The 26427-nt window shown below is 46.6% G+C and overlaps 1 protein-coding gene across 2 annotated transcripts in view; it reads left to right on the forward strand.

Moving 5' to 3' along the window:
• Positions 1-1547: 1547 nt before the first annotated feature.
• Positions 1548-26427, forward strand: part of Hsd17b2 (hydroxysteroid 17-beta dehydrogenase 2) — a 72214-nt gene continuing 47334 nt past the window's right edge. The window contains exon 1 of one of the 2 annotated variants that reach the window (XM_076838005.2): positions 1548-1604. Coding sequence is in view for 1 of the 2 variants with exons in the window: in XM_076838000.2 (XP_076694115.2) it covers positions 3818-4082 (265 nt within the window). In the remaining variant the exon portion in view is untranslated. Of the gene's footprint in view, positions 1605-3817; positions 4083-26427 lie in introns of those variants that run through there. The other variant, XM_076838000.2, reaches the window with a different exon arrangement.

Below are 26427 nucleotides of genomic sequence, written 5' to 3' on the forward strand. Positions count from 1 at the left end.
CTGAGAACAATAGAACCAGCCGTCCTCTGTGTGTCTCCAAGTGGGAAAGGAAGACAAAGGCCAAGGTTGAGTTGAGCCTAGAGGGGAATGTTGTGTCACCCTGAGCCACTGGGACCTGGATACGCAGCCTGCAGGGGCAGTGAAGGGCCTGATCTCGGGCAATAGTGAGGATGACCACTTGGTGGGGATGTTACTGAGAGAATTCCCCACTCTAGACGGGAAGTTCCTTCTTCAAATTCCAGTCCAAACTTGAGTCACTTATTCTAAGAAAGTGTGCATTTGGGGATTCTCAGCAATATTTTTATTTTATTTTCTTTTGCCCAGATTGAGAAATCCTTGCCTTTGGTAAGACTGTCTCATTTTCAAAGAGGCCCCCGTCCTCTGGCAGAAGGACCTAGCACACCAACACACTGGCGTCGATAGCAATAATTCATCCAATTGTTCTCTTTCTTGGAAAGCTGCACTCAGGCTTGCCAGGCACAGGGCACCAGCCAAGCACGGATGTCCTCGAGGATCTAGCTCCAGGACAAAATGATGGGGACAAAAAAGAAGACAGGCTTCCACCAGCTGGGTGGCGGAGTCGTCATCCAGACCAGAGCAGCTCTCAGACGGACGGGGAATTCAGGGCTCAGAAGGGGTTGGGAGAGTTTTCAGCCTGGAAACGCTGCAATCCCACCTGCCCCCCAGTTGGTAGAGAGCCTTCCTTTTCACCCCACCACGGCAGCCTCCCGAGAGCTCTGGGTCATTGGCTCTGCAGGTCAGGAGCTGGGTCCCTGTGGTTCCCCACTGAATTCCACCCTGGCTGGTGTGGAGCCAGACACCTAGAAGGCACTCAGTAGAGACTCGCTCCTCCCTGAGGCCACTTATGATTTGGTACACAAGTGTACCAGGCACCAGGAGAGGCATCGAGAAGAGAAGAGCGGAGGGAAAACAACAATGAGGACAATTGAGACAAAGTCCTCGCCCTCAGGAAGTCCACTGTCTAGAAGAAGAGACAGAGCGTTTTCCTTAAATGAACTAATGGAGTCCGTAATTGTACTTTGGGCTAAGTGTCACGAAGCAGCTGGATCAGGTGTGGGCACAGAAGATGCTCAGGGTGGGAGGTGAAGAGGTGACATCAAGTGGCAGTCTGAAGGACCCAGGGGGATGAGCTGAGGGATGGGTGGAACGGAGAACTAGTGACTAGGGAAGACACTGGCAAGGGTGTCCCTTCTTCTAACTCCAACTTCTTTTAACTTCTAAGCTCCGCTGACCATGAGGAAAGTGGCTTCCCTTTATGACTGCCTGTCTGTGCCAGGAGCCCTGCAGGAACTGAGTGGTTTGCTTCGTGAACAACCACAGGAGCAGGACTTGTCTCCACCCTCCTTTGACAGATGGGGAAACTGAGGCTCAGCGAGGGCAGTTAACTTGCCCTCACAGCCAGCAAGTGGTGGAGCCAGGCTTCCAACTCAGCGGGATCAGGGACACCCTCACCTAGGCTTCCACGTCGTATGAGGACTGCCGTAGGACTGGGCTTCCAGCCAGAGGGAGAGCCACATGGCTGCCTCCCAGAGAAGAGTCACCTGGTCTCAGGTGGGTGGGCACCTGTCAGAAGACCTACACAGGTATGTTTGGCCCAGCCCAGGGGTGGGGGTCGCTGACAAAGTGCCAAAGCCCCCTGTAAAGGGCTGCCACTTGTCCGGCATGTCCACGAGGGAAGGCATTTGTCCACTGGATCTGACAACAGATTCTCCTGGCTCGTGAGGGCACAAGACCCAAGAAAGGTGCCCTGACCCTCCATGGCACAGCCAACAGCAGAAGTGGGGTCTGTGGAGGGAGAGAGGGAGAGTCCAAGGCCAGCCAAAGAGAATCCCAGATCCTTATTAGGCTGAAGCTTTCTGGCTTGGAGTTGGCAAAACCTTCCTACCATGGTACCACGAAGCTGGGAGGGCAGTGTGAGTTGCCACCTCCCGAGGGTTCTAAGATCACACAGCTCACAGCAGGCGTAGCTCACAGGCTAACCCTTCCCACCCCTCTCCCTTGGGTCTTGAGATAGCCTAAGCCAGGCCGACCTGGCCTCTGAGCCGCCTTCTCACATCATGTGCGGCTGGGTTCGACCCTGCGCCAACCTTGCCTCCCCCACGGCAGCCGCAGCACCTGGCTTCTCCCCGCCACTCCTGCAGGAGCCCGTGGTCAGGACAATTCCACTGGGTTCTACTGGACACTACATGACCTCCTCTTGATTTTTTTTTTCTTATTTGTAAAAAGCAGACCACTAGCATTTGAGAGGCTCTTTCTAGTATTCCAGGTAGAATGAGACCACGGGATGAAGTGACCCCCACGAGACCACCTGGTTAATGAGCCGGGAGCGAGGTCTGGCTTTTCATTCTGGCAATCGGAACTCGGAGTGCGAGCTCTTCTGTCTCTCAGGCTCCCCCAACGCCAGGACTTTATTAGAATTCTAAACCCTTCCCAGGAAAGTGGCAAGGTCAAGGCCCACCTTGCCCAGGGGAGCGGCTCCCCCTGGGGCCATCAGCCTTGCGCTGTGACCTGCATGGAGCGGCAGCCACAGCATGCCTTTTGAGCTGTTGAAATGTGGGTATGGGTCTGGATTCACCAGTCTTGGCTAAGTGTGGCTTAGCCTCTCCAGACTGAATTTTCCCTTTTAAAAACTGAGTATGTTGATTTCTACCTTAAAGAACTACCTTAAAGTATTTCCTAAAGTGCAGATGAGGCAGCAGCAGGGAAGAGCAAGCTTATGAACCTGCTGATTGTGTTCCATTTCTAACCCAAAGTGGGCAGTGGAATAGTTAAGGCTTTAAAGTGCTGAGTTGAGGCTGATTGGCTCCAAGGCTGTGTGATCTTGGGTATATCTCTTGATCTCTCTGTGCTCTAGCTTCTTCCAAAACTGCTACAATAACAGAATCTGTTATAAAGCTTTTGTATTCAGAGAGACTGAGCATGTTGACTGCTGAGCCCCCCTGCCCGGAACAGAGCGTGGCATAGGAGTCTCTCAATAAAGAGGATGAATGAGTGGAGTAGCTGAACACAGCCCTGTCACAATGAAGCACCAGTGCTGACTGTGCTCAGTTCTGTTGTCATTGTTCTCATTTCTCCCTGTCATATCTCCCCTCCGGTAAGACTGAGGACTCTCTTCCTCTGGATCCCCTCTCCTCCGTCCAGCCCTGAAACCTCTTGAGTTAGAGACAGGAGTCCCGTGGACCTGGGCCAGATCAGGGTTGCCTCCCCCGACCACGATCCACCTTCCAAATCTCACTGACTGCTTGGGTTTACACACACGCGCGCACGCGAGCACACACACACACACACACACACACACACACACGTACAGGCTCCTGAGTCAGAAAAGGGACTGGGAGGCTGACTCACTGTGAGCTCTCAAAGGATAAGAGACTATGCTCCTGTGAACCGGAGGGCTTGTTAGTTTCTGTTCGGTTCCAAGTCTGTCAATTATTATCCAACTAATCATCTTTCCAGAGGTGGAACCATCATTAAAATAATCAAATGTGCATGTTTGTCTCTGGGAGAGCGTGGGGTGTGTGTGTGTGTGTGTGTGTGTGTACAGAAGGGCGGGAGGGGGCCTGATCAAAGAGGAAGGGCCCTGGTATTTATATTGCAATGCACACGGGTTTAAATTAGCCAGTGGGGATATGTGTCTGGGTGATTACACTTAATCCATGCTCATTCAAAGGGTGCTGGGCCTGTGTCCGCCCCCCTTCTCTCCTCTCCATTCATATAACCCCAGCTGCCTCCTGCTAGCCTTTGCCCACTAGGCTTGCTGTCCCTGAGTGCGTGAAAGTGTAGTGAGTCGTGGAGAATGAGCATGCCTTTCTCAGAGGCGGTGTGGCTGTGCCTGGCTGTCACTGCAGGTGTGGGAGGCATAGCTCTTTGCAAATACAAGAGCCCTGGGCAGCTGGGAAGCCAAGCGGTCTGCCTCGCAGCCCTCTGGGGAGGGATTTGCCTGCTCAGACTGTCCCTCTTCTGGATCTTGCTTCTTTTCTCCCTGTCGTGTTTCCTCTTGTATATGCGCTCACCGAGCCAAGAGTTGTTACCTGTGGATCAAAAGGCCATCCTGGTGACAGGTAAGTGGAGGCACTGCCTTCGCAGGACTTTGTCAAATTTGGCTTAAGTATAATATATTTGGCATGGACTAAATCAGAGCACAGACCCAAGTGTTTTTCTTTCTTTCTTTCTTTCTTTCTTTCTTTCTTTCTTTCTTTCTTTCTTTCTTTCTTTCTTTCTTTCTTTCTTTCTTTCTTTCTTTCTTTTTTTTCCCTTTTTGCATGTTTTTCTTGCTGCATTATAGTTACACATAATAGTAGGGTACATTTTGACATATTCATACAATCATGTCATATAATTTGCTCCATTTCAATTTCCAGTACTTAGCCTTTCCCTTCCCTTGGTCCCCTTTCTCTACTTTATTGGTCTTCCTTCTGTTAATTTGTTGTATTTAAAATTGGTGCACTATAAGCAGACATCAAAGTGGAATTCACTGGGGTATATTCATACATACACATAATGTGCCAATTTTATCTGTGGTTCCCATACATTTTTGGTGCACTTTCTTCAGGAGGTGAACTGGAAGGGGCTGGTGGTAAGAGAGAAAGTGAAGGTGAAGTCACTTTACCAATATTTTTGTTAGTTTTTCAGGAATAAGAACTAATAAATTCAAAACTGCAATATTTCAGGTTTCCTTGCACTTGGACTTCTTTAGGTTCTGTGCCTGGTCTTCTTCCCTAGGAAAGCTTGCAGAGCCAGGCTCCCCTGTACCTTGCTGGGTCTCTGGGGACTCACCTGTGCAGGAGACTTTGAGGTTTGCCCTGCTGCTGTCAAGAACCCTGCATCCTGTCTGAACTTTTCCTCTTTAAGTGTGTCATTAGACTGCTAATGCTACTTAATTAGACTAAGTTGGCAGTGTGTCCAGAAAGCTAGTTGCTCATTAGCAAAGCTGCCAGCTTTTCTCTTCTTTTGTGTTTTATTTCACTGCAAGTGTGAGACCAAATTAAATTCCTTTGACTTGTAAAACTGGCTTGTTTGGTCGCAAAGTTGTAGCTTGGATAGAGCTTTGTTTAGGATTACCCAGAGTTATCCTAACCCAGGAAGTTCTGGCAAGTTGCAGAAAGGCCATCAGCTGCAGAATCTCTGGGAGGTGCTGGGAGGTGATCACCCCCTCCTGTGCCCTGCTGGGGTGGAGGCCAGCATTGTTGTGGTTAAAGAAAGTCAGTGGGGTGACAGTCATTGAGAAACAGATTTTAAAGTGACGTTTTTTTTGTTTTGCTTTTTACTTTAACCCAATGACAAAATTCTCTCATGAAATGCAAGTTGGTTCTTGTTACGAGTTTTGAAGTGTAACAGAAGATGAGCTTCTTTAGATTAAGGGAAGAAAAGTCAAAAGTAGGCAATTCCGTCAATCCGTGGGACATTTATCTACAGGACTCTGGTCTCACCAGGGGGTCTGTGTCTGGGAGGCTGTTGAGTCTTTCACTTTATCACTAGAATCTCAGATGGTCAATGGGTGGTGGGGGAGGGGGAGCTGGCGTACAGTTCTGTTCTATGTAGAATAGTGGGCACCCAAATAATTCCAGGTCAAATTTATTGTTTGTGCTTTTCCAGTTGCATGGAAGAAGACAGAACAATTAAGTATGCTTCAAAACAGCTAGCAATGCCATGGTTGCCACTCAAGGTGTGTCTTTCCTACAGGTCCAAACATTCCTGGGGAATCCCATTTGGGATACCACTTCCATGGTTCAAAAATGGAAAAATTCAATCTTAGGACAAACTCAGGACAACTTTAGGGCAACTGAGAAAATAGGAATCCACTTTTGCTTGCTTATCTTGTCAACATTTTTTCACCCTGTGCTTTAGAACACATAGCACCATGCTAATCTCATGAAACCCATACCCAATCTAGGAGCACATGACAGCCTTTGAAATTTTTGTGTTCATTGTCCAGTAAAATAACTGAATCAATTAAGCACTTCAAGTCCCCTGACTAATTTCTAAATAAAATTCTCAGCAATTAGAAAATTTGGAATTAGGAAGAGAGCTGTGTGTACTTGAGGACCTGGAATGTCACAATCAGGTTCCTTATGGTTTTCAAGAAAGTTACAGTCTAAGTGTCATGCTAGAGAGGACTTGTACCCTTTGCACTACATGAAGAAACTTCAAATAAATCCTTTAGTTAGATAGAACTCATTTTAAAACCTGAGAAACCACCTTGAGTTGGAATCATCTTGTTTTCAAGCTGGCTTGTGTTGTAAGTTGGTACGCATTTTGGTGGGATGGGGTGGGGGAAGATGTCACAGCGAACATAAAGAGGCTTAAGCATTCTTTTATTTGATAATTCAAATCTTGAAAATTCTCTTAAAGATATCATCTGGGGGCTGGGATGTTACTCAGCGGTGAAGTGCTTGTCCAGCACTTGCAAGACCATGGCTCGATCCCCAGAACAGCCCAGAAACAAAACAAAACACACATACTTGAAATCGAGAGAGAATAGATGCAAAACAAAGTGGCCTCTTCAGCACAGTCTTATTTAAAATAGTGAAATATCAAAAGCAACCGAAATGGTAGCAGTCTATTGCACATCCTCCTGGTGTGACAACGTGCAGCCATTGATGTTGACAACCACGAGGACTGTGTTACAGCATGGAGAACCGTCCAGGCTGCAGGAAAATACACCAGAGAGCCAAGTGTTTGAGCAAGAGGTGCCTGGGCGAAAAGCCGCGGGAACAGCTGGAAGGAAGTAGTTTGTAAAGGGCAGAGAGCAGGGAGGCGTAGTACCAAGAAAATAGTTTGTAAATGGTTAGAGTATTGAGATGTTTCCCCACTCCGGATTTCAGATTTCTCTAACGTCATCGTATGACTTGTATCATAAAAACGTTTAAGAGAGAGAACATTAAACGGGTCAAATTCATTTTAGTTTCTATTTAATTATCAACCCAGGTAAAGGACAATTATAAAGACAAGTTCAAAAAAATCCCTTTTTCTCCCTTTGAGTCTTTTATTTTACTTTGCTATGATGTTCAAAGCTCTTTCACTTCAGAGACAGTATAATTATAGTAAGAAGAAGAAATAAGCCTGCGGAGAGTGTTTTGAATGGATTTGTCTCCAAGGTTCCTGGAACTACAATGGTCATTTGACTTTTTAAAGGACGGTATCATTAACGAAGAGCAGAGCAGAGTGATGGCGAAAACATCTCACGCACAGCATGGTCAGACAGGTGTGGGCGGAAGCCTCATCCACCTTGCCTCAGACTGCGATCCCCCAACCCTGCTCCCCAGGGGCAGGGCAAGAGGTGAGCGGCCTGGTGTGAAAGACTTTTTTTTTTTTTTTTTTGGTGGTGATGGTGAGGTTTTTCTAAGGAAGATGGACAGGGACGACGAAGATGCCAAGTGAGGCCTTCAGCCCAGGTGGGTGCGGGGCTCTGGGGCTCTGTGGGTTTCACATCCGAGCTACCCCATTAGGGTCAGGGAGTAGTCTCATCACATCTGCCAATCATTAGTTAAGGGCTGCCCATCTTGTGGCCCACCAGTCCCTGGGAGTGCCCACTTCTGGCTCCCTGTGGCACTGGCGGTGGGCTCTTACATCCTGGGGCTGCTTGGGGAAAGGGAACAGCAGGCTCTGGTGAAAGTGGCAGGGGTCTCAGGCATCCTATGCTACACACCTGTTACTAGTCTGTGGTCTTTGATACTCAATTTTGGGTTATTGGATTTCTGACCCACCTGTTCCCAAAGCCATCCTTTCGACCACCAGGGCTGTAGCCACAGTTGGTAGTAGACCGTGAGGCTACCGGGACATACAGATTGAATAATCTGCAAGCAAACATTGAACACCCACCATGTGCACATGACTCTGCTTTGCCCAGAACTTGACAGTTGAACAATGCAGGAGACGCATCCGAGGGATGAAGAAAGGAGAGTGTCATGGACAGGGATAGCGATGTTTGAAGAGAGTGACAGTTTGAGAGATGTCTTATGGTAAGTGTGACTTCAGAATGAATTCGAGGGCAGTGAAGGTGGCTCAAGTAGAATGTCACTGACAGGTGGAAACACAGAAGTAGAAGTTGCTAGGTTTGGGGGTGGAGGCTGGAGAAGAAGGAGTGGCGCAGTGACGCAGTGACGGTGGCTCCTAAGGGAAAGGTTGCTGCGGCACCTTGCTGTTAGGGAGGCAACGCGGGCCTGGGAGAGCCTAGAATCTTTTTCAGATTATTTATGTTTGGCCGTGTTGGAGAATTGAACCCAGCGCCTTGCACATGCTGGGCGCTGAGCCACATCCCTCTTTTATCATGCAGTTTGAATTTAACCATCTCCAGGGAAGCATGGCAATGATTGTTACACTCAGGTCGTTTTGAAAAAGCGCCAATGGTGATCTCACCGGGCATTGTGGATGAGGAGTTTTGATGGGGGCATATCCCATGGGATGAAAACCCATCCAACTGTATTGTAAGCTGCCTGAGGGCAGGGACGGGATCTCTTCTATGTCCACGTCCCCCTTCTCGGACTCAAGGCACAGTGGACTCAAGACGATGAGAATGAGTGAGCCATGTATAGTGAGTCATGCTGAAGAAATGTCCTTACCCCCTTTTCTGGTCATTGGCTGGACACAATAGGACTGTCCCAATTTGCCCACGGGTTCAGCATTTATCTCTGCTGGCTCTTTTTGCTGGTGTCACCTGTACAGAAAGGGCAGTGTGACACGGCAGAGCTCTGGGGGGGCCCTATTGTTCTCCAGCCACTTAGTTGATGGCTTGCTCTGCACAGGGCTTTGTGTTACTTGGTTCTGAGTGGGCTCCTACTGACCCAGCATGTGGCCCGAGCGAGTGGGACAGCTGCTGAAGCTGCCCTCCAGGGTCACCAGAGCTTGACTCCAGCTCCAGCACTGCCGACCCTATTTCCTCCAGGGCCTGGCCTGCTCTGCCCCCCAGGATGCTGCACGTTCTTCCCCGTCCCTTTGCTCTTCCAGGTTGTCCCGGCTTCCCCGAGGGTGACCTCTAGGGCTCTGTCCTTTGCCCTCTTGTTTTGCTCCATTCTCTACCATGTAGCAAAGTCCCACCTGACTTTCTCACCTGTTGAGGACTGGCGTGTTCTTGGTTTGGTGCAGCCAATGTCCTTATGAGCTCTTGACCCATTTCCAGGATTTTAGCCTGAAGCTTTAAACTTGGCTTCATGCTCTAGGACACTCTGACCACCTTTCCTCCTCCTTCTTTTCCTTTCCTTAACTTCTCTGGTTCCCATCTTTCCTCTAGGCTGTCTGTCCCATCTCCCGCCCCACCTTCCACTACTTAATGTCCGTCACTTGCTACAGGTTTCCACTACATTTTTTTTATGGTTCTGGGGATGGAACCCGGGGCCTTGTGCATGCTAAGCATGTGCTGTGCGGCCAAGGCACACTCCAGCTCCAACTTCACTTTTTGCTGATTTCTTCACAGGCTCATCTAACTCTGTCTCCCCTCCAGGTGCCAGCACTCCCTGTACCCCAATTCTCTGCATTGTCCGGTAGGTGCCACGTACTCTTCTCATACTGTCCTGTAGCCATCGTGTTTGCCTGGAGGACTTCTGCTACGGTCTGTGTTCTGGTGATGCTCACATCTCTCTGTCTCGCCCAGACTTGTCTCCTGCTCTCTGGTTGCTTATCCATAGCTTCCTGAAAGCCACCACTTGAAGGTCCCAGAGTCAACACGCCCCAGCCTGCACTCAAACTTTCTGCTGAGTCCTGCCATGTCTCTGCACTCTCTGCTCAGCCAATGGGTCCCTTGCCGACCCCCCGCCTGCCCAAGTCAGAAGGTTCACAGTTGCCCCCTATTAATCCCCCTATTAATCTACCACTCAGAACTCGAGAGCTCCTTCTCCTCTCCTGTCCCGTCCAACCAGTTGCTTGCTCATGCTTCCTGGCCTTTCGTTCCCTCTGGACTCTCTCTTCTCTTTTCAATCCCTACTACGTCTCCCTGTGTCCGAGGTCTTGTCACTTCTCATTTGAACTATTGTAATAGAGTCTTGGTTGTTCTTCTTTGCTTTGTCTTGGTCTCGAAAATTATCAAAAGGTGTCTTGTTTACAGCCTCCTGGACACGGCTGCCTGTCCTCTTGTTCATGTCAGTGTCTGGACCTCTGTGGCCCCACAGATTTCATGCTTTATGCTCCTAAAGACGAACCCTTCCCAGGTGGCTCCTGTGCCCCACCCCTGCCTTCCTGATTTTGGTGTTCCACGCTGGGCCCTCCCGGGTGGGGGCTTAAGTTAGACCAGGGAGTGTTGATGTTTGTGTTAGGACATGGTGAAGATTCTGAGTAAGACCAGTGCAACAACAAGGTGGACAAGCCAGTGAGTGGCTCAGCCAGTTCCAGGAGGAGATCGTGTCCTGTTTGGGTGATCTGGGGTCACATGGGGCTTCTGTCCATGCCCCATCATCACCAAGTGACAACCTCTTTTTAACACAAGACCCACTACATATACCACTTTGGTGCCCCCTGGCCTGCCCTGACCCATGGCCATGCTCAGATCTTTTTCTGAGTCAGCACTGCCAAATCCCCTGGACTGCGTGTCAAGGACAGGATGTGTAAAAGACATGCCTCCATCAGAGAACAAAGCCCAAGCTCAAGAAGAGGAGGTATTGTGGCTCTTTCATAGCATATTCTTTATGTCAGAGAACTCAAGGTCCAGGGACTGCAGAGGATTCATTTCAGTGCCCAACATGGCCTTTGAGGGAATGAAACCCAAGTTATTTGTTTATTATTATTTTTTTTTATGGGACCAAGGTGCTGACAGGTGAATTGAAGTATCAGAGAGGGACCTGGGATTTGTTGAAACTTGTCTTTCAGAGTCACGTCGGTAGGGCTTCTGTGGCCAACAGAATCAAAGCAAACCTTGGCATCACCAACAGGAGGACTGAAAACAAAACCCAAACTCTGCTGTTTTCTTGAAACAAAGTCATAACACACATGCATCAGTGATCCTGGCTGCAGGCCCAGCCTCGTCCTCGACGGGGGGAGGCAGTGGGGTTAAAATCAGGAGAGTGATCTGGCAGCCAGCTCCTGCCTTGCCAATTAGTAACTTTCTGCCAGAAGAAAGTTAATTAACCTGCCTGAATCTCGGTGTCCTCTCCTGTAAATGGGCCAGTCCCGATACACCGATCCCATTGGGGTTGTCCCCAGGATAATGCACTTGGGATCATATATATGCAGGGCCATCTGGAGCTGGCCACTCTTCTCAGAGGTCAGGGTGGGGATGCTGATGAGAGTCCCGAAGGAGGCTCCAGCTCTGATGAGAGTGTGTGGGGCTGCAGCGGACCACGGGGTGTGAGACTCGGGGGGTCACTCAGGATGCCCCCACCCCACACCCACACCTTTTCCTATTGGAAGTTTTAGAGAAGTCTCTAGAATAAACCACATAAAGGCTGTGTCTAAACAACAGATAGTGACCTGAGGGGTCATCGTAGGGGAATGTAAAACCCTGATGACCAGGAGAAATTTCCACTCAGTCACCATCAGCTTCCCAGGACACACCTGGCAGAAGATGGGGTCAAACACATTGATGTTTCCCTGCCCAGCCAAGACAGGCTGTCTCAGATGGCCCCTGGCAGCGCCTGTCTGCCTCTGGCCTCTCTCCTTTTCTCTGCTCCCATGATGCCCCCACAGTTTCACCTGCGGCCCCCCCGTAGCTCCATTCCGAAGGTAGCATCAGTGTTTGAAGCTGTAAACCAGACACCCAGGGATGTCAGCTGGTCCTGACACCCAGACGCTGGGGAGAGGATGAAGGGTGGTGAGCCAGGAGGAGTGTAAGAAACACCACCTGCCTCCTGAGCAAGGTGAGTTTTTTTCTGTTCCCATAGCAACACAGGATGGAGACAGAACTGGCTGCAGAAAATGGCAACCGATACCTGGATACTTGGCCTCAGTACCTAGGAGTGGGTACAGGGTGGCGAGTCCCACACAAACTGGAGGATATGGCCCCTGACCACAGAAGGCAGCTGCTTCTCACCTCCTGCCAAGTATTGCCAGCTGGCTAGATTTTTGTGATTCTTCGTGAGAAGCAGGAAATTGTGGACTTCTGTGTGTAAAAATCTCCTATTTAAAAAAGGTGGTAATGATTTCCTTCTTATATTTTAAACAATCCCATTGGTCCAACAAAACATATCCTCATGGCCAGATGTCAGGCTGCAAGCTCTGCGTTGCTTCCTTTAAATTCTTTAGAGAGGAGCAGGAAGAGAATGAACTCGTCCCTTGCTCCCATGACTGCATATCTTTACATCACTTGATTCTCTTCTGGTAGAATCCATGGATTTGCTGTCAGGGCGTCTTTCTTCTTAGGCTTACTGCAGACTCCTTCAAGGAAGGGTCATGGGAGGGTCAAGGTGTTAACATTTCCCCCTGGATGCTATGGGCTGAGGCTTCCACAGCCTCCCCCCCGACCACTGTGATGAGCTTGGTGCAGGCTTGCATTCTGCTTCCCAGGCAGAGTATGGACATTGGCAATTGGCCCAACCTCCTTGTTGTAGGCCAATCGTGATCCTGGGGAGAGAGAAAATGGGGAGGAAGCAAGAACATGTCATTCTGCTACCGTGTGGTTTAAAAAAACTCAGATGAACTTTATTTTAAACTGGCCAACTCCCAACACCAGAATGTCCTCTTGGGGATCATTCCATTTAACGGAGTGAGGTTGTTTGAATAGCCCTAGTGACAGGGAGCTCACTGCCTATTGAGGGAAATCGTTCTGTTTGTATACAATGAGAACAGTTGTAAACATCTTCCTTCTAATGAGCCGGTTCTTCCTGGGACTTGGTTCTGCCCTTGGAAATCACACAACCCATGTCAAATACTCCTTGGCCTGGCCATTCTTGAAGCATGTGAAGATGGACTGCATCCTACCATAGCCAAAATCTTCCTTGAACTAAATATTCTTCTTCTTCTCACCATTTCTCCCACGGCCCAGTTTTCAGAACTTTCACCATCCTCTTGGGTTTCTTCTGGCCCAACTCCTGTTTCTTGACTCCTCTGAGATGTTGACTCAGGGTCAACATCATGAGCCAGTGAGATGAATTGAATCAGAACTAAAGGGGGTTCTTCACTGGATGTCACTGCTTAGTTTGGTGGGGTGAATTCAGGACTCCCATCTCCCCAGGGAGTCCTGCACTCTGAGAAGGTGGGAGGAGCAGGCAATGATCAGATGCCACCTTTGTTCCTGATCGGAACTTCCTGGAGGAAGCGGCATTGCTGTAGTGACCAAGGCGCGGCTGGTCAAGGCAGGGTTGGAGAGTCTCTGGCGGTGCTCACAGTGGCTCAGCGTGGTCACCTTGCAGACCGTGAGGCAGAGAGGAGAGCCTCTGAGGGACACTCTGGCCTCCTGGGTTTCCTCTCTACTTCCCAGCCCTCACTGTTGGCTTTGAGTTGTCCTTTTGGTCCTCTGCTGGAGAAAGAAAGACTTTTGCACAAGTCCGAGTGTTTGGTCCAGATCTTTCTGTCAAACTCACCAATCAGATACTTTACTCCATCTCCTCAGGGAGCAGAGAGGGAGGAGCCACAGCAGCTAGGAGCGTCACACTGATAATGTCCCCCCATACAGCAGGAAACGTGAGAAGTGGGGAAGAAGTGTTCCTTCCTCGATTTGGGCTCAGAAAATCAACTCTGGGTGGAGGACCCTATGTCTAAACTGCAGCTTGTGTGAGAACGGCCAGGGAAGCATGACTGCAAACACACATGGAGTCAGTGCTGGACTGCTGGCCCACAGCCACCCCTCCCACACACCTCAAGCTTCCGTCTTAAGTTATATGATATCTAGGTGAAGCCAGAGACCACTCACCAGGGCTGGGCTCTAGAGCAATCTGCTCCATCTCTTTGAAGTTAATCTCTCTCATCATATGATGGGAATCATGGCTGCTACCTCTTCTAAGGGTTAAGTAAGATTGTGAATATGTGTCACTGACTGAACATAGTGAATGATTCATGCAACAAGAAAGTCTTTAATTCTTTTCTTATCTCTTCCTGTCCAGCCATCCCCTTGACAAAGAGACCAAAGGGCAACAGGAGGAGTTCAGCAATTCCACCTTTTATGTATTCCAGATGAGGCCTCTTGGGCCTTAGGAGGCGGCCCACTCCTATGTTCTTTTGCATTCTGACCATTTTTGGCTGGCACACCCTCTTTTTGCAGCTAACTTCACAGGCCCAAGTGTTATTTGGGTTTTCACTTACAGATGCTTTCCCTGCTTGTGGACAGGGCTTCTCCAGCGCCTGGTCACTTGGCTGTGTGCTGTATCGACACTTGGTTCTTTCTCTTTTAACCCTGACCTCATCTGAGAGCATCCCCCTGTGACCACTCCAGCCTCCTGTGTTTCCTCCTCTGAATCTTCTCAACCCTGATCCCTGACTCTGAGTTGTCTTTTTGGTTCGAAAGGAGGCACTGGATTGCACAAGCCTCTGATCTAGGCAAAATGGTCATCTGTTTCTTTTCCTCTGGGATCCCAGCTCCCCATGACAGGACATTCCCTCTCAGGCTGGGCTGGAGGGTGCTGGAGAGGAGCAGGGTGTGCCGTTGTTTTGAATGACCGCCTGTGGATTGCCTGCTGTGTACACTTGCCATATAGTGGGGGGAGAGACAGATGAGGACCTGTCCTCGTGAAGCTGACTCCTAGTTGGCAAAGATGACACAAACCAACCAACGAACAGAGTAAAGGATTTTATTTCCAGCAGCCAAGCCAAGGACACTGTTTTGATTTTGGTTGACTAGATTTGATCACCACCTGCAAAATAAATAATATAAAAAAGGAAAAGTGCAGTTAATGCCATTTGGATTGCCCAAACTGGGAAAAGGCAGCTAGCCTGTCTTCCCACCAATCCTACAGAGGTGACCACAAGTCACAGAAACAGAAGCCAGGAGGAAGACACATGCAGATTCCAGTAGGATGTGACACTGGGAGAAGACACCGCAGTGCAGTTTCTTTGGTGCCCATCTGGGTCAGGGAATCATTTCTCAACATGAGGAAACTCCGGATTCAGAAAATCTGTTATCAGGAAATTTGCTTTTACTTTTAAAAGGGCTCTGTTTCAGTCTCAGCACCACAAGACCCTCCAGGCAAGGACAGTGGTGTCACCAAGGCTTCCCTTGTATGGTGAAGAGCCTTTTCCACATCAAACTCCCTTTAATTCTCCCCAAGAGCTTATAAGATGATTTTTAAAGCGTTAACTATACAAAAAGAAGAGCCAGTGGACACAATGTGACCAATACTCATATTGCTAAAATGACCACGATCAAGATGTCAATGAGATGATCTCTGTTATTAACTCCACGCAAAGAAGGAGATGTTGAGGATTTTCAGCTTACATAACTAAGATCACGTAAGGAATAAGTAAGTGATGGTGTTGGGAATCCAAGTGCCCCGTAGGCCATCTCTCTTTTCGCTCATGGAAATAAAATAAGCAGTGCAGTCAGGCAGAGATCAAGTGTGGGCACTTCTGAGTCAACAGGACGGTGATGTCAAGGGCCTCAGGAATCTGGGCTTCTGCATTCAGACTTGGCTCCTGTAGCAAAGCTGGTTTTTGGCAATGAAAAGAGAGGCTCCCCAGCAAGGCTCCCTTCAACAGCATCAGAGGACACTGAAGACCCAGCAGCAAGGTGAAGCACGTCCCCCTCCACTAGCAGGGCCAGCAGTTCTCTCGGAGAAGCCACATGTGCCCTGTGCCAGGAGCCTTCTCATTACTCATCTGCCAATCACTGTTTTCCAAACATCCCCAGCTGTGCTGTTGTGACTTTGGCTCCCTCTAGATTCTTATTTCAGAACCTACATGGCATGCTGTGAGGTGAAGCTTCAGGAAGAGCTCGAGGAGGGAGCTCGGCCGAGGAGGGCTTAAAAAGAAACAAGAACTCCGAAAAGGGCTTAGAATCCATGCCCTCCCAATTTCACCCATATTTATTGAGCACTCTGTGACGGGTACTGAGAATACAGTGGCAAATGGCAAGCATCCATTATATTTCATGAGCTTATGATGTAGTGGGGGGATGGGGCAGAAACCAGGACATTACAAGACAGTGTAACATGTGACAATTCAGAGAAATGGGCAGAAGTGAGAGGAGGTAAGAGGAGGCTGGGCAGAGGCCGTGAGTTGGGGGGTGGGTAGTCAGCGGGTTGGAGGGACTTTATGGTGGGAGAATCACAGGACTTGCTGCTCACGAGACCTAGCAGAGGAGAGACCCACTGACCATTGCAGTTCCCCATCGCAACTCCCTCAATGCCTCTTGTAATCCTTCTTTTGAACGTCTGGCTTGACAGGTGGACTGTAGCTCCATGAGAGGAGGCACTGACCCCTGTTGTGGATGGTGTCCAGGAAGGGGTGCTCCAAGAAAGAAATGCAGAGAGTGATTTTCACCACAAAGAGGAAGAGCAGTTCTTGAGAGAGCCCGAGGAAGGAGCTGACTTTGGAGAAAGGCCATGTCTTTTGTTTGAGAAGTGTTAGATCTGACAGGCCATCGTTCTTCTATTCATATGGAGATGTCCAGATGAAAATGGAGAAGTCAGGCTAAAATTTAAGAAAGAGCCCAGGATAGGAGACAAAATTAGGCTCAGTCTTCCACATGGGTAGGACCAATAAAGCCCAGGAAGCTAAAAAGACATCTGAGCACAGAGTATGACAGAGATTAGGACAAGGAACTGGGCAGCAGAGTCCACCTAGGTCTATAGGCTAGGAGGTGGAAGGTGGGATAGTGTTCCAAGGAAGAGGAAAGTTCCAAGGGAGAGAGTTATAAACAGCATCTGACTGGAAGCAGAGCCTGACGGGATGAGAAGCTACTTCTGCATCCCACAACAGAATTGGTCTCGTGAAGGGTATAGGAAGGAGGCCCAGTGCAAAGCCGGTGAGTAGAAGATGTTACTGGGCAATGCTGAAGTTTTGGAACACCAGTAGAAAAGGGAAGGAGCAAGGTGTAAATCAGCAGTAGGGAACAATAACACAGTAACATCAAAAGAAAAAATTGGGGGAAAGGAGAAAATCTGGAGTGATTTGGAGGTCCAAAGAGAGGTATTATGGTTTGGAGATGAGGTATCCTGCACAAAGCTCATGTTAGTCCATGTGGGAATGTCCAGAGGTGAAATGATCAGATTCTGAGAGCTGTAATAATCATGGGTTAGGCACATGATGAATTAATAATTTGAATGAATTACTGGCTGGTAACTATAGGTAGGTGTGATGTGGCTGGAGGAATTAAGTAACCAGGAGCATGCCCTTAGGGATTATATGTCTTGTCCTTGGGTCCTCTGCTTCCTGGCTGCCATGAGCTGAGCTGCTTCCCTCTGCCATGCCCTTCTGCATAATGTTCTGTCTTATCTTGGACCCAGAGCAATGGTTTTGACAGACCAGGAACTGAACTTCTGAAACTGTGAGTCCAAAATAAACTTTTCCTCTTTCAAATTGTTCCTGTCAAATGTTTCAGTCGCAGTGTCAAAAAGTTGACTAACACAAAAAAACTCAACAAAGAAGACATTGACCACATTAAAAAAAAGATTGTGATACTTAATGACGTAGGAGACAAAAGAAAAAGTAGAAGCCACGGGTGTCTCAACTTTTGCCCTACTTAGTTTACAGTGAAAAGCTATTGGTTGTAACTAAGCTGAGAACCTGTCTGGTCCTGAGCTTTGTGTTCTTGGTAGGATTTTGATGGCGTCTTTAGTTTTGTTGCTTGAAATTAAACTGTTTCAATTTTCTATGTCCTTCTGACTCAATTTGGGTAGGCCATATAACTCTAGAAATTTGTTGATGTCTTCAAGATTTTCTATTTTATTACAGTATAAATTTTCAAAATAGGTTATGTTTATTATCTATATTTCAATAGCATCCGTTGTGATATTTCCTTTTTTTGTTGTAACTTTTAGTAATTTGTGTTTTCTCTCTTTCTCTCTTTTTTTTAGAGAGAGAGAGAGAGAGAGAGAGAGAGAGAGATAATTTTCTTAATATTTATTTTTTAGTTCTCGGCGGACACAACATCTTTGTTGGTATGTGGTGCTGAGGATCAAACCCGGGCCGCACGCATGCCAGGCGAGCGCGCTACCGCTTGAGCCACATCCCCAGCCCTCACTCTTTCTCTTTGTTAAGTTGGCTAAGGGTTTATCAATTTTATTGATTTTTTTCAAAGAACTAACTTTTTGTTTTGTCGATTTTTTGGATTGTTTCTTTTGTTTTAATTTCACTGATTTCAGCTCTGATTTTTAATTTCCTGTCTTGTCTTCTACTGCTTTTGGTGTTGGTTTCTTCTTTTTCTAGGGCTTTGAGATGTAATGTTAGGTTATTTATTTGTTGACTTTCTATTCTTTTAATGAATGAACTCAATGCAATGACCTCTTCTCTTAGCACTGTCTTCATAGTGTCCCAGAGATTTTGATATGTTGCTTTTCTCATTTTCCTCTAAATATTTTTTATTTTGTCCCTAATTTCTTCTGCTATTCATTCATCATTCAATAGCATATTATCCCAGGTATTAAGTACCTTTTTAAAAAAATTTATCATTGATTTTTAATTTCATTCCATTATTATCTGATAGGATTCAAGGTATTCAAGGTATTATATCTCTCTCTATATTTTTTTTGTATTTGCTAAGAGCTGCTTTGTGGTCTAAGCTATGGTCTATTTTAGAGAAGAATCCATGTGCTGCTGAGAAGAAAGGGTACTCAGACATTGATGGGTTAAATATTCTATATATGTCTGTTAAGTCTAAATTATTAATTGTAGTTTTCAGTTCTATAGCTTCTTTATTTAGTTTTTTTTAAAGAGAGAGAGAGAGAGAGAGAGAGAGAGAGAGAGAGAGAGAGAGGAAGATAGAGAGAGAATTTTTTTAATATTTATTTTTCAGTTTTTGGCGGACACAACATCTTTGTTTGTATGTGGTGCTGAGGATTGAACCCGGGCCACACACATGCCAGGCGAGCACGCTACCACTTGAGCCACATCCCCAGCCCCCTTTATTTAGTTTTTGTTTGGAGGATCTCTCCAGTTGGTGATAGAGTTACCCAGTATTATTGTGTTATGGTCTATTTGCTTCTTGAAATTGAAAAGTGTTTGTTTGATGTACGTAGATGCTCCATTTTTTGGGGTTTAAATATTTACAATTGTTATGTCTTATTGATATAAAATTCCCTTAAACAGCATGAAAAGTTGTTCTTTGTCCCTTCTGATTAACTTTGGCTTGAAGTCCACTTTATCTGATAGGAGAATAGAAACCCCTACATGTTTATGAGATCCATGTGAGTGATATGTTTTTCCCCCATCCTTTTACTTTCAGTCTGTGGATGTCTTTGCCTATGAGGTGAGTCTCTTGGAGATAGTATATTGTTGGGTCTTGTTTTTAATCCAGTCTGCCAGTCTGTGTCTTTTTATTGATGAGTTTAGGCCATTTACATTCAATGTTGTTATTGAGATAAGATTTTTATTCCCTGTCATTTTGACTTATTTCTGGTTTTTGATTTGAATTAGTTTCTTCATTGATTCACTGTTCTTCCTCCCTTTGCTGGTTTTCACTTTTATTTTTCATTTCTTCTTCATGGAATATCTCATTGAGTATGTTTTGTAATGCATGCTTTCTATTTGTGAATTTTTTTAACTTTTGTTCATCATGGAAGGTTTTTATTTCATCATCAATTTTGAAGCTTAATTTTTTGGATATAGTATTCTTGATTGGCATCTATTTTCTTTCAGAGCTTGGTATATGTTGTTCCAAGACCTTCTAGCTTTGACGGTCTGAGTTGAGCCGTCAGCTGAGATCTGGATTGGTTTTCCTCTAAATGGTACTTGTCTTTTTTCCTCTGGCAGCCTTTAAAAGTTTATCTTCATTCTATATGTTAGGCATTTTCATAATAATGTGACTTGGTGTGGGTCTGCTATATTTTTGTATATTTGGGGTCCTGTAAGCCTCCTGTATTTGATTATCCATTTCATTATTTAGATTTGGAAAATTTTCTGATATTATTTCATTGAAAATGTTGAACATTCCTTTCATTTGTATTTCTGAGCCTTTATCTAGCCCAGTAAATCTTAAATTTGGCCTTTTCAGTTTATCCCATATTTCTTGGAAATTCTCTTCATGGTCTCTTAAGATTTTTTCTCCATGGTCAACTTTGTTTTCAATACTATACATTTTGTCTTTATTGCATGAAATTCTGTCTTCCAAGTGATCTAATCTGTTGTTGATGCTTTCATTTGAATTTTTAATTTTGTTAATTGATTCCTTCATTTCTAGGCTTCTGCTTTTTTTTCAGAATCTCTATCTCCTTATTGAATTAATCTTTAACTTCCTGTATTTTCTCTCTGATTTCACTCCTTATACTGCTCTTATACTGATCTTTGCAGATCATTTTAACTATGTATATTTTAAACTCCTTCTCTGACATTTTTTCTACTGTGGTATCAATGAATCCCGTTATTGGAGCACATTGATTTATTTAGGGTGATTTTTTTCCTTGATTTTTCATGTTGTTTGTGTGTCTACCCATCTAACAGCATGGATCTGAGGTGGTAGAGTTTCTACCCTGTGGACTTATATTGTACCTGAAGGTTTCTGGTAACTCATTGTTTAGGGGGAGGCAAATAATAATAACAACCAATGCAAAAAACATACAGCATTAAACAAAATAGTTCTTACTATGACATCTACAGTGTTAATTATCACAATAAACAGAAATGATATGATCAGCCCGGCATGGTGGTACACACCTGTAATAAGAAGCGGCTGTGCTGCTGGGGATCTCTTCCTTATTTTAACATATCCAACCTCTTGAGCCATGATCTCTTTTGTATGTCCAGTTTTAAATTCCAGTAAAGTCACCCTCCCCAACTTTTTTTTTTTTGTTGTTTACCCACTTTGTTGAGAAGCTGCCTGCCTGCTTTCTTGGTTTCACATCAGGGAGCAGCCAAGAAAGCGACCTCCTCTGCTCTGCCATCTTGAAAAACTTCTCAGCTATTGATTATAAGGGAAATTTACTTATATATAAAATCCACAAGCTGTGCATAGGGGTCTATACCTATAACCCCAGCTACTTGGGAGGCAGAGTTAGGAGGATCACAAGTTGGAGGTCAGCCTGGGAAACTTACTGAGACTCAAAACTTACTTACTGAGTCTCAAAATAAAAAATAGAATAGGGCTGGAGATATAGCTCATTGGTAAAGCACAACTGAATTCAATCCCCAGTACCAAGAAAAAAAAACTTCAATCATTTGTGGTGCCAGTTGTGGTCATTGGATAGTTATGAGAATAAAATGAAATAGAGCTGGGCGAATGTTCAGTATTATACCTGGCTGCATAGCAAACAATCAAATGAGATGGAGAAAAGCAATAAGGCCGTCAGAGGAAGCAACATTAAGGAGATAATACCAGCTATGTTCTGGGTTGAAACAGAGCCTCTTGAATTGAGCTCTTATCTCTTTGTTCATGCCAAGTTCAATTACTCTCTTCTGTTTATGCCAGTTCATCACCTTCATCAGCATTTTCTATGAGTAAGTATTTATTTGCTGTCGTCTTCCCCCTTGAGCACTAAATCTTTATGGGGACACTTTGCTCTCCTAGGGGAGCATTTGGCAATGTCTGGAGGTAATTTTGGTTGCCACATTGGGAGGCATGGGAACTAGCATCTTGTGCTGAGGCCAGGATGTTTATCCCACAATGCCCAGGACAGCCTCCACCACAGAGCATTAATTACCCCACATCAATGGTCAATAGCTCTCAGGTTGAAACACCTTGACCTACAGGGTGAGCTCCCTAGACCCAGGACCATGACATTCACATGGATCATGGTACCCACCAAGCACCAGGTGCAAAGAAAGTCACATGATGGTTTCCAATAATAATAGGAAATGGAGATTGGACTGGACCTTGAAGAATAGGCCAGGTTTGCTTTATCTTCTGCTTTGAGTACACAGTGGCACAGGGTGCTGGGGGTTGTTTGGAAAGAAAGTTCACAAAGGAAAATGCAAATATTCTGTCTCTCAGAGGATGGAAGAGAGGAATCAGCCCCAGGGTGTCACCAGGAGACTGACATTGCTATAAACAAGAGAGTCTCAGAACCAAAGGTCTGGAACTGCAGGTAACCAAGAACACCCGCGGCTCATTGTTTTGACAGATAGAATTCAGCCACCCACAGAAGCAGCAGAGACAGAATTGTAAAAAGACACAAAACAGAGAGAGTTCCTTTGGTAATGCACAAAGGTGAGGCTTCTCAGCCCGCTTAGGGGCTGCCATGTACACAGAGCTCCCCACCTTGGGACAGTTTCTCAAGGTTGGAAGATGGATGTCAATAGTAGTGTGCATTAGAATCACTGGGGGGCTCTTAAAACACACTGGAGCTCAGGCTTACCTGATCTAAGCTGTGTGCCTGGGCATTGGTGTTTTTTTGAAAGCCCCCATACCAGGTGAAGTTGATGTAGCCCTACACAGAGAACAAACTACAGCTCAGAACTTTGCATAAACGATTGCTCTTTCCAGCACCCTATGTGCCCAGTTTCATTGGGTGGCTCACACTGTACCGTCTGAGGCTGAGTTCTTGATCCCTCTCTTACCTGGCCCTTGGTGGGCTGTATCAGCCAGCACTGTGGAGTGACCTGAATCTCAAGATTCAGTGCTGGTCAAATCTACCCTCATTTCTTCAGGGCCGCACTTTGGCCTCTGGGATTCTGCTTTTGGCCCTTCACCCCCTTCTCTGTAGAGCAGCCAGAGTGTCCTTTTGTCACTTACGACCCTTCAAAGGTTTTCCACTATGGAGAATGAAAACGGCAACTTCTGTATAAGACTGAGGCTGTGTGTGGTCTGGCCCCTCCTGTCACATCCCTCCGTCTCCTTCTGAGCTTGAAGCATGATTTTCCAGCCATGCCTCATGCTGTTCCTTGCACTGGAGTGCTCCCCCATCCTGGTCTGGATTCTTTATCACCTGCACATTTTAGTCTAAACCCAGGTCCCCCAGCCTTGGCACCATTGATGTGCCGGGCTGGAGAGTTCTGTGTTGCTGGGGCTGTTCTGGGCTCTGGTGGGCTATTTGGCAGCTCCCTCAACCTCTCCTCACTGGATGCCAGTAGCATTCCACTCCCCAGTTGTGATGACAGAAAGGTCTCCAGACACTGCCAAATGCCCCAAATTGCTGCTAAATACTGGCTTAAGCATTACCTTTTAGAACAGGTGTTCATTGGTCTCTAGGTTTTAAAAGTCCAGCTGTTTTTCTCAATCCCCAAGTTCTATTTGTTACTTTCATAGCCTTTTTCTTGCCTTGAAATTACATCTATAATTAGCTGTTAAGATCTGTGCCCAGCCCCTCTAGACTACCTTGACTCTCACTCAGTTCTGTGATACCAGCATCGAATACAGCTCCTTCATATACAGCATATACTTAGAAAAGTGAACTAACAAGTGCAGATCTGGGAGAATGGACTTAGGAGCGTGTGGGAACGCTGCCCATGGACGCAACTCTGGGGGGTGGTGTTCTAGTGCAGCAGAAAGAATGTGGACTTTGAAGTCACTGAGTTCCAGCTTCACTGCTCTGCCTTCTACTGCGGCTTAACTGACATCTCAGAGTCTTAGTTTACTCATCTGCAGATTGGGGATGCTCTGGGTGGTCGTTTTCCCTGCTAACTCCTGGGCCCATTGTGGTTTAGATGCTCCTCCATGTGCCCTTGGAACCTGGCACAGGGCTCCAGGGGTCACCATTGCCAGGGTCAGGCTCTCACTGTATGCTTGTACTTCATACAGAGCCAAGCACATGGCAGATGCTCAGGAGATGACCTCGGTGCCGCATGGCCAGGAACCAAGCTGTATCCACAACTTAACAGTCTGCTAAAACAATTTCCACAGGGGCTGGTCCCTGAGAAAAGGAACCAATCCAGGTCCTGCCTTGGTTGGACTGAAGAACTGGGGAGGCCACACTCCTCTCTGTTCTTCACGTTGGGATTCTGGCTTCTTGCAGTGAACTGGGAAGGTAGGCCAGCATCTGGGGACTTCACTCTCTTTCCTTATGCCACATCCTTTGCAAACAGTGAATTTAACAATCATATTGACTGAGCACCTCTGACACTCCTGGGGATTGAGTGTGGCAATAATACCCAGTGACTCCTCCTTGGCCAGAATAAAGTTATCTTCATGTTTCCAAAGTGGTGCTCAAGAGGGGTTCCCACGTGTAAGGCGCCAGTGAGTTCCAGTTTGTCCACAGTGGGATGCTCCTTTGCTCCCTCTGAAGGCACTTCTAGATGTTTGGAAATTGAGTCAAGGAGGCACAGCCCCCAGGGCAAGCTTTTCCTTAGACCAAGTCACCCCAGTCCCACTGGGTCACCAAGTGATAAAGCTGGGATCCAAATTGAGGCCTTGCCTACATCTCAAATTTTTTAATGATCAAAATTGATAATTGAGGGGAAAAGCACCCCTTTCTTTAGCTTGGGTGGGGTTGACTGTCATCCAAGGCCACATGTAGGAGGAAAAGGTCACTTCACCTGCTAGGGCTGAAGTCACAAAGGACAGGTTGAGTAGCCCTTACTCAAAATGCTTGGGACTAGAAGGGCTTCAGATTCTGGAGTATTTGCATGTAAAATAGGGAAATATCTTGGGGGTGGGACCCAAGTTTATATATTAATTTATGTTTCCTATATATATATACTGGGTACAGGTGGCCTGGAGGTAAAGTCATACAACTGTGTATCTGTTTTGACTGCTGTCTGTCACATGGAGGTCAGGTGTGAAATTTCCCACTTATCATGTCGGTTCTCAAAAATTTTTGGATTTTGAAGCAGTTCAGATTTTGGATTTTCAGATTAGGAATGTTCAACCTGTACCACAAACTTATAACAACAGAAATTTAGTATCTCACAGTTCTGGAGGCCAGACCTCTAGATTAAGCTATTGGAAGGGCCACATGGTGTCTGAGATCTCTGGGAGAGGCTCCTTCCTGCCTTTTCCAGTTTCTGGGCACCCAGGTCATCTTTGACTAGTGGCTGCATCTCCCTTATCACAGCCTCTGTCTTCACATGGTTGTCTTCCCTCTGGGTCTGTGCCCAAGTTCTCTTCCTCCTCCTCCTCCTCCTCCTCCTCCTCCTCCTCCTCCTCCTCCTTCTTCAATAAGGACACCAGTCTTACTGGATGAAGGTTCTACTCTTGTGCATTATGCTCTCAACTAATTACATCTGCAGCAACCCTGTCCCCAAATAAGGTCATTTCCTGCAGGACCTGGGCCAGGACTTCCAACATTTCTTTTTGGAAGACACAATTCAACTCATAACATTCCCCCACACAAGATGGGGTCTGCATTACCAGGAAAAAAAAAGGGCGGGATGTGGAGTCTGAGCCGATGTGTTGGCTATGGGTGATCCACACAGCACCCACCCCCTCTGCCACCTTCTTCACTGTGTCTGACCCCTGCCCACAGCATGGTCTGGAGGTTGTAGAAAGGCAGGAATAAGAAATCACAGTGTTTAGTTCCCCCTGGTGCCAACCTATAAGGTCACTATGGGCTGCCTGTGTCCCTTGCCTGAAGGTTCAGTGTTTCTGGATTCCAGGAACTAATTCCTTCTTTTGCCCCTGCAGACCTTGGAGAGTGGATCTGGACTTGTACTTGCCTAGAGGTTTGACTCTTCCCTTGTTCCTTGTTAAGCTTTCCTAAATCACCCCATTTGTCTTTCCTTTACGGTCGATCCTGGTACAACAACAAAAGCAAAAGGTGACCGCCACACTTCTAGGAGATGCCAGTTCTATGGTTGTTTCCTGATTACCTGAATGGTTTGCTAGCGCTGGGTTGATGGGCCGTGGTCGTGACTTCTGGGTCTCCATATTTCTTGGTGTGGCAACTCGTCATAAGTCATTAAACTTAAAATGCTTTGTAAGAAATCCTTTTCCCAGTGGCGCAGTGTGGCAGGTGCAGAGTCAACACATCCAAGCGCATCTGGGAGTCTGTGATAAAAGCCATCTTTCCTGAACCACAGGGAAAAGAAGCCAAACCAAAAGTCTTCGAGGAAGGAAGATTGGGAGAGCAAGCATTCTAGACAATTTGCCTTCAGTAGACCTCTTAGGCAGAGACTGCAGCAAAGAGACCACTGAAGTACCACCAGTTTTTCATTCTTCTGAATTCAAAACCAATAGCAGAAATGGAAAACTAAAACAAGAAATGCTGGCATAACCATTGATAAATTTTGCAGGATTAGAAAAAGGTGCTGGCTGTGGACTCTGAGTCCTCTCCTGGATGCAAGCCCCTGGGCCAGGTGCTGGGTTCACCTGGCTCTGTACCTACCTGCAGCACCCAGCCCATTGTGGGGCAGAGAAGCCAGTGGAGACAACTTGGTGATGGCTGAGGTCTAAAGATGTTCTAAATTAACTGTGAGACTTTGCCCAAAGGAGACTGTGCAAAGTCTAGAGAGAAAGCTTCATCTCTGGTTGCTCCTGGGTAACAACACAACACTAGATGTGGGGTGGCAGAAGGGTAGAGTGTCCCC

This window comes from Callospermophilus lateralis, chromosome 18 (assembly GCF_048772815.1).
Source record: "Callospermophilus lateralis isolate mCalLat2 chromosome 18, mCalLat2.hap1, whole genome shotgun sequence".
NCBI classification, from domain to species: domain Eukaryota; kingdom Metazoa; phylum Chordata; class Mammalia; order Rodentia; family Sciuridae; genus Callospermophilus; species Callospermophilus lateralis.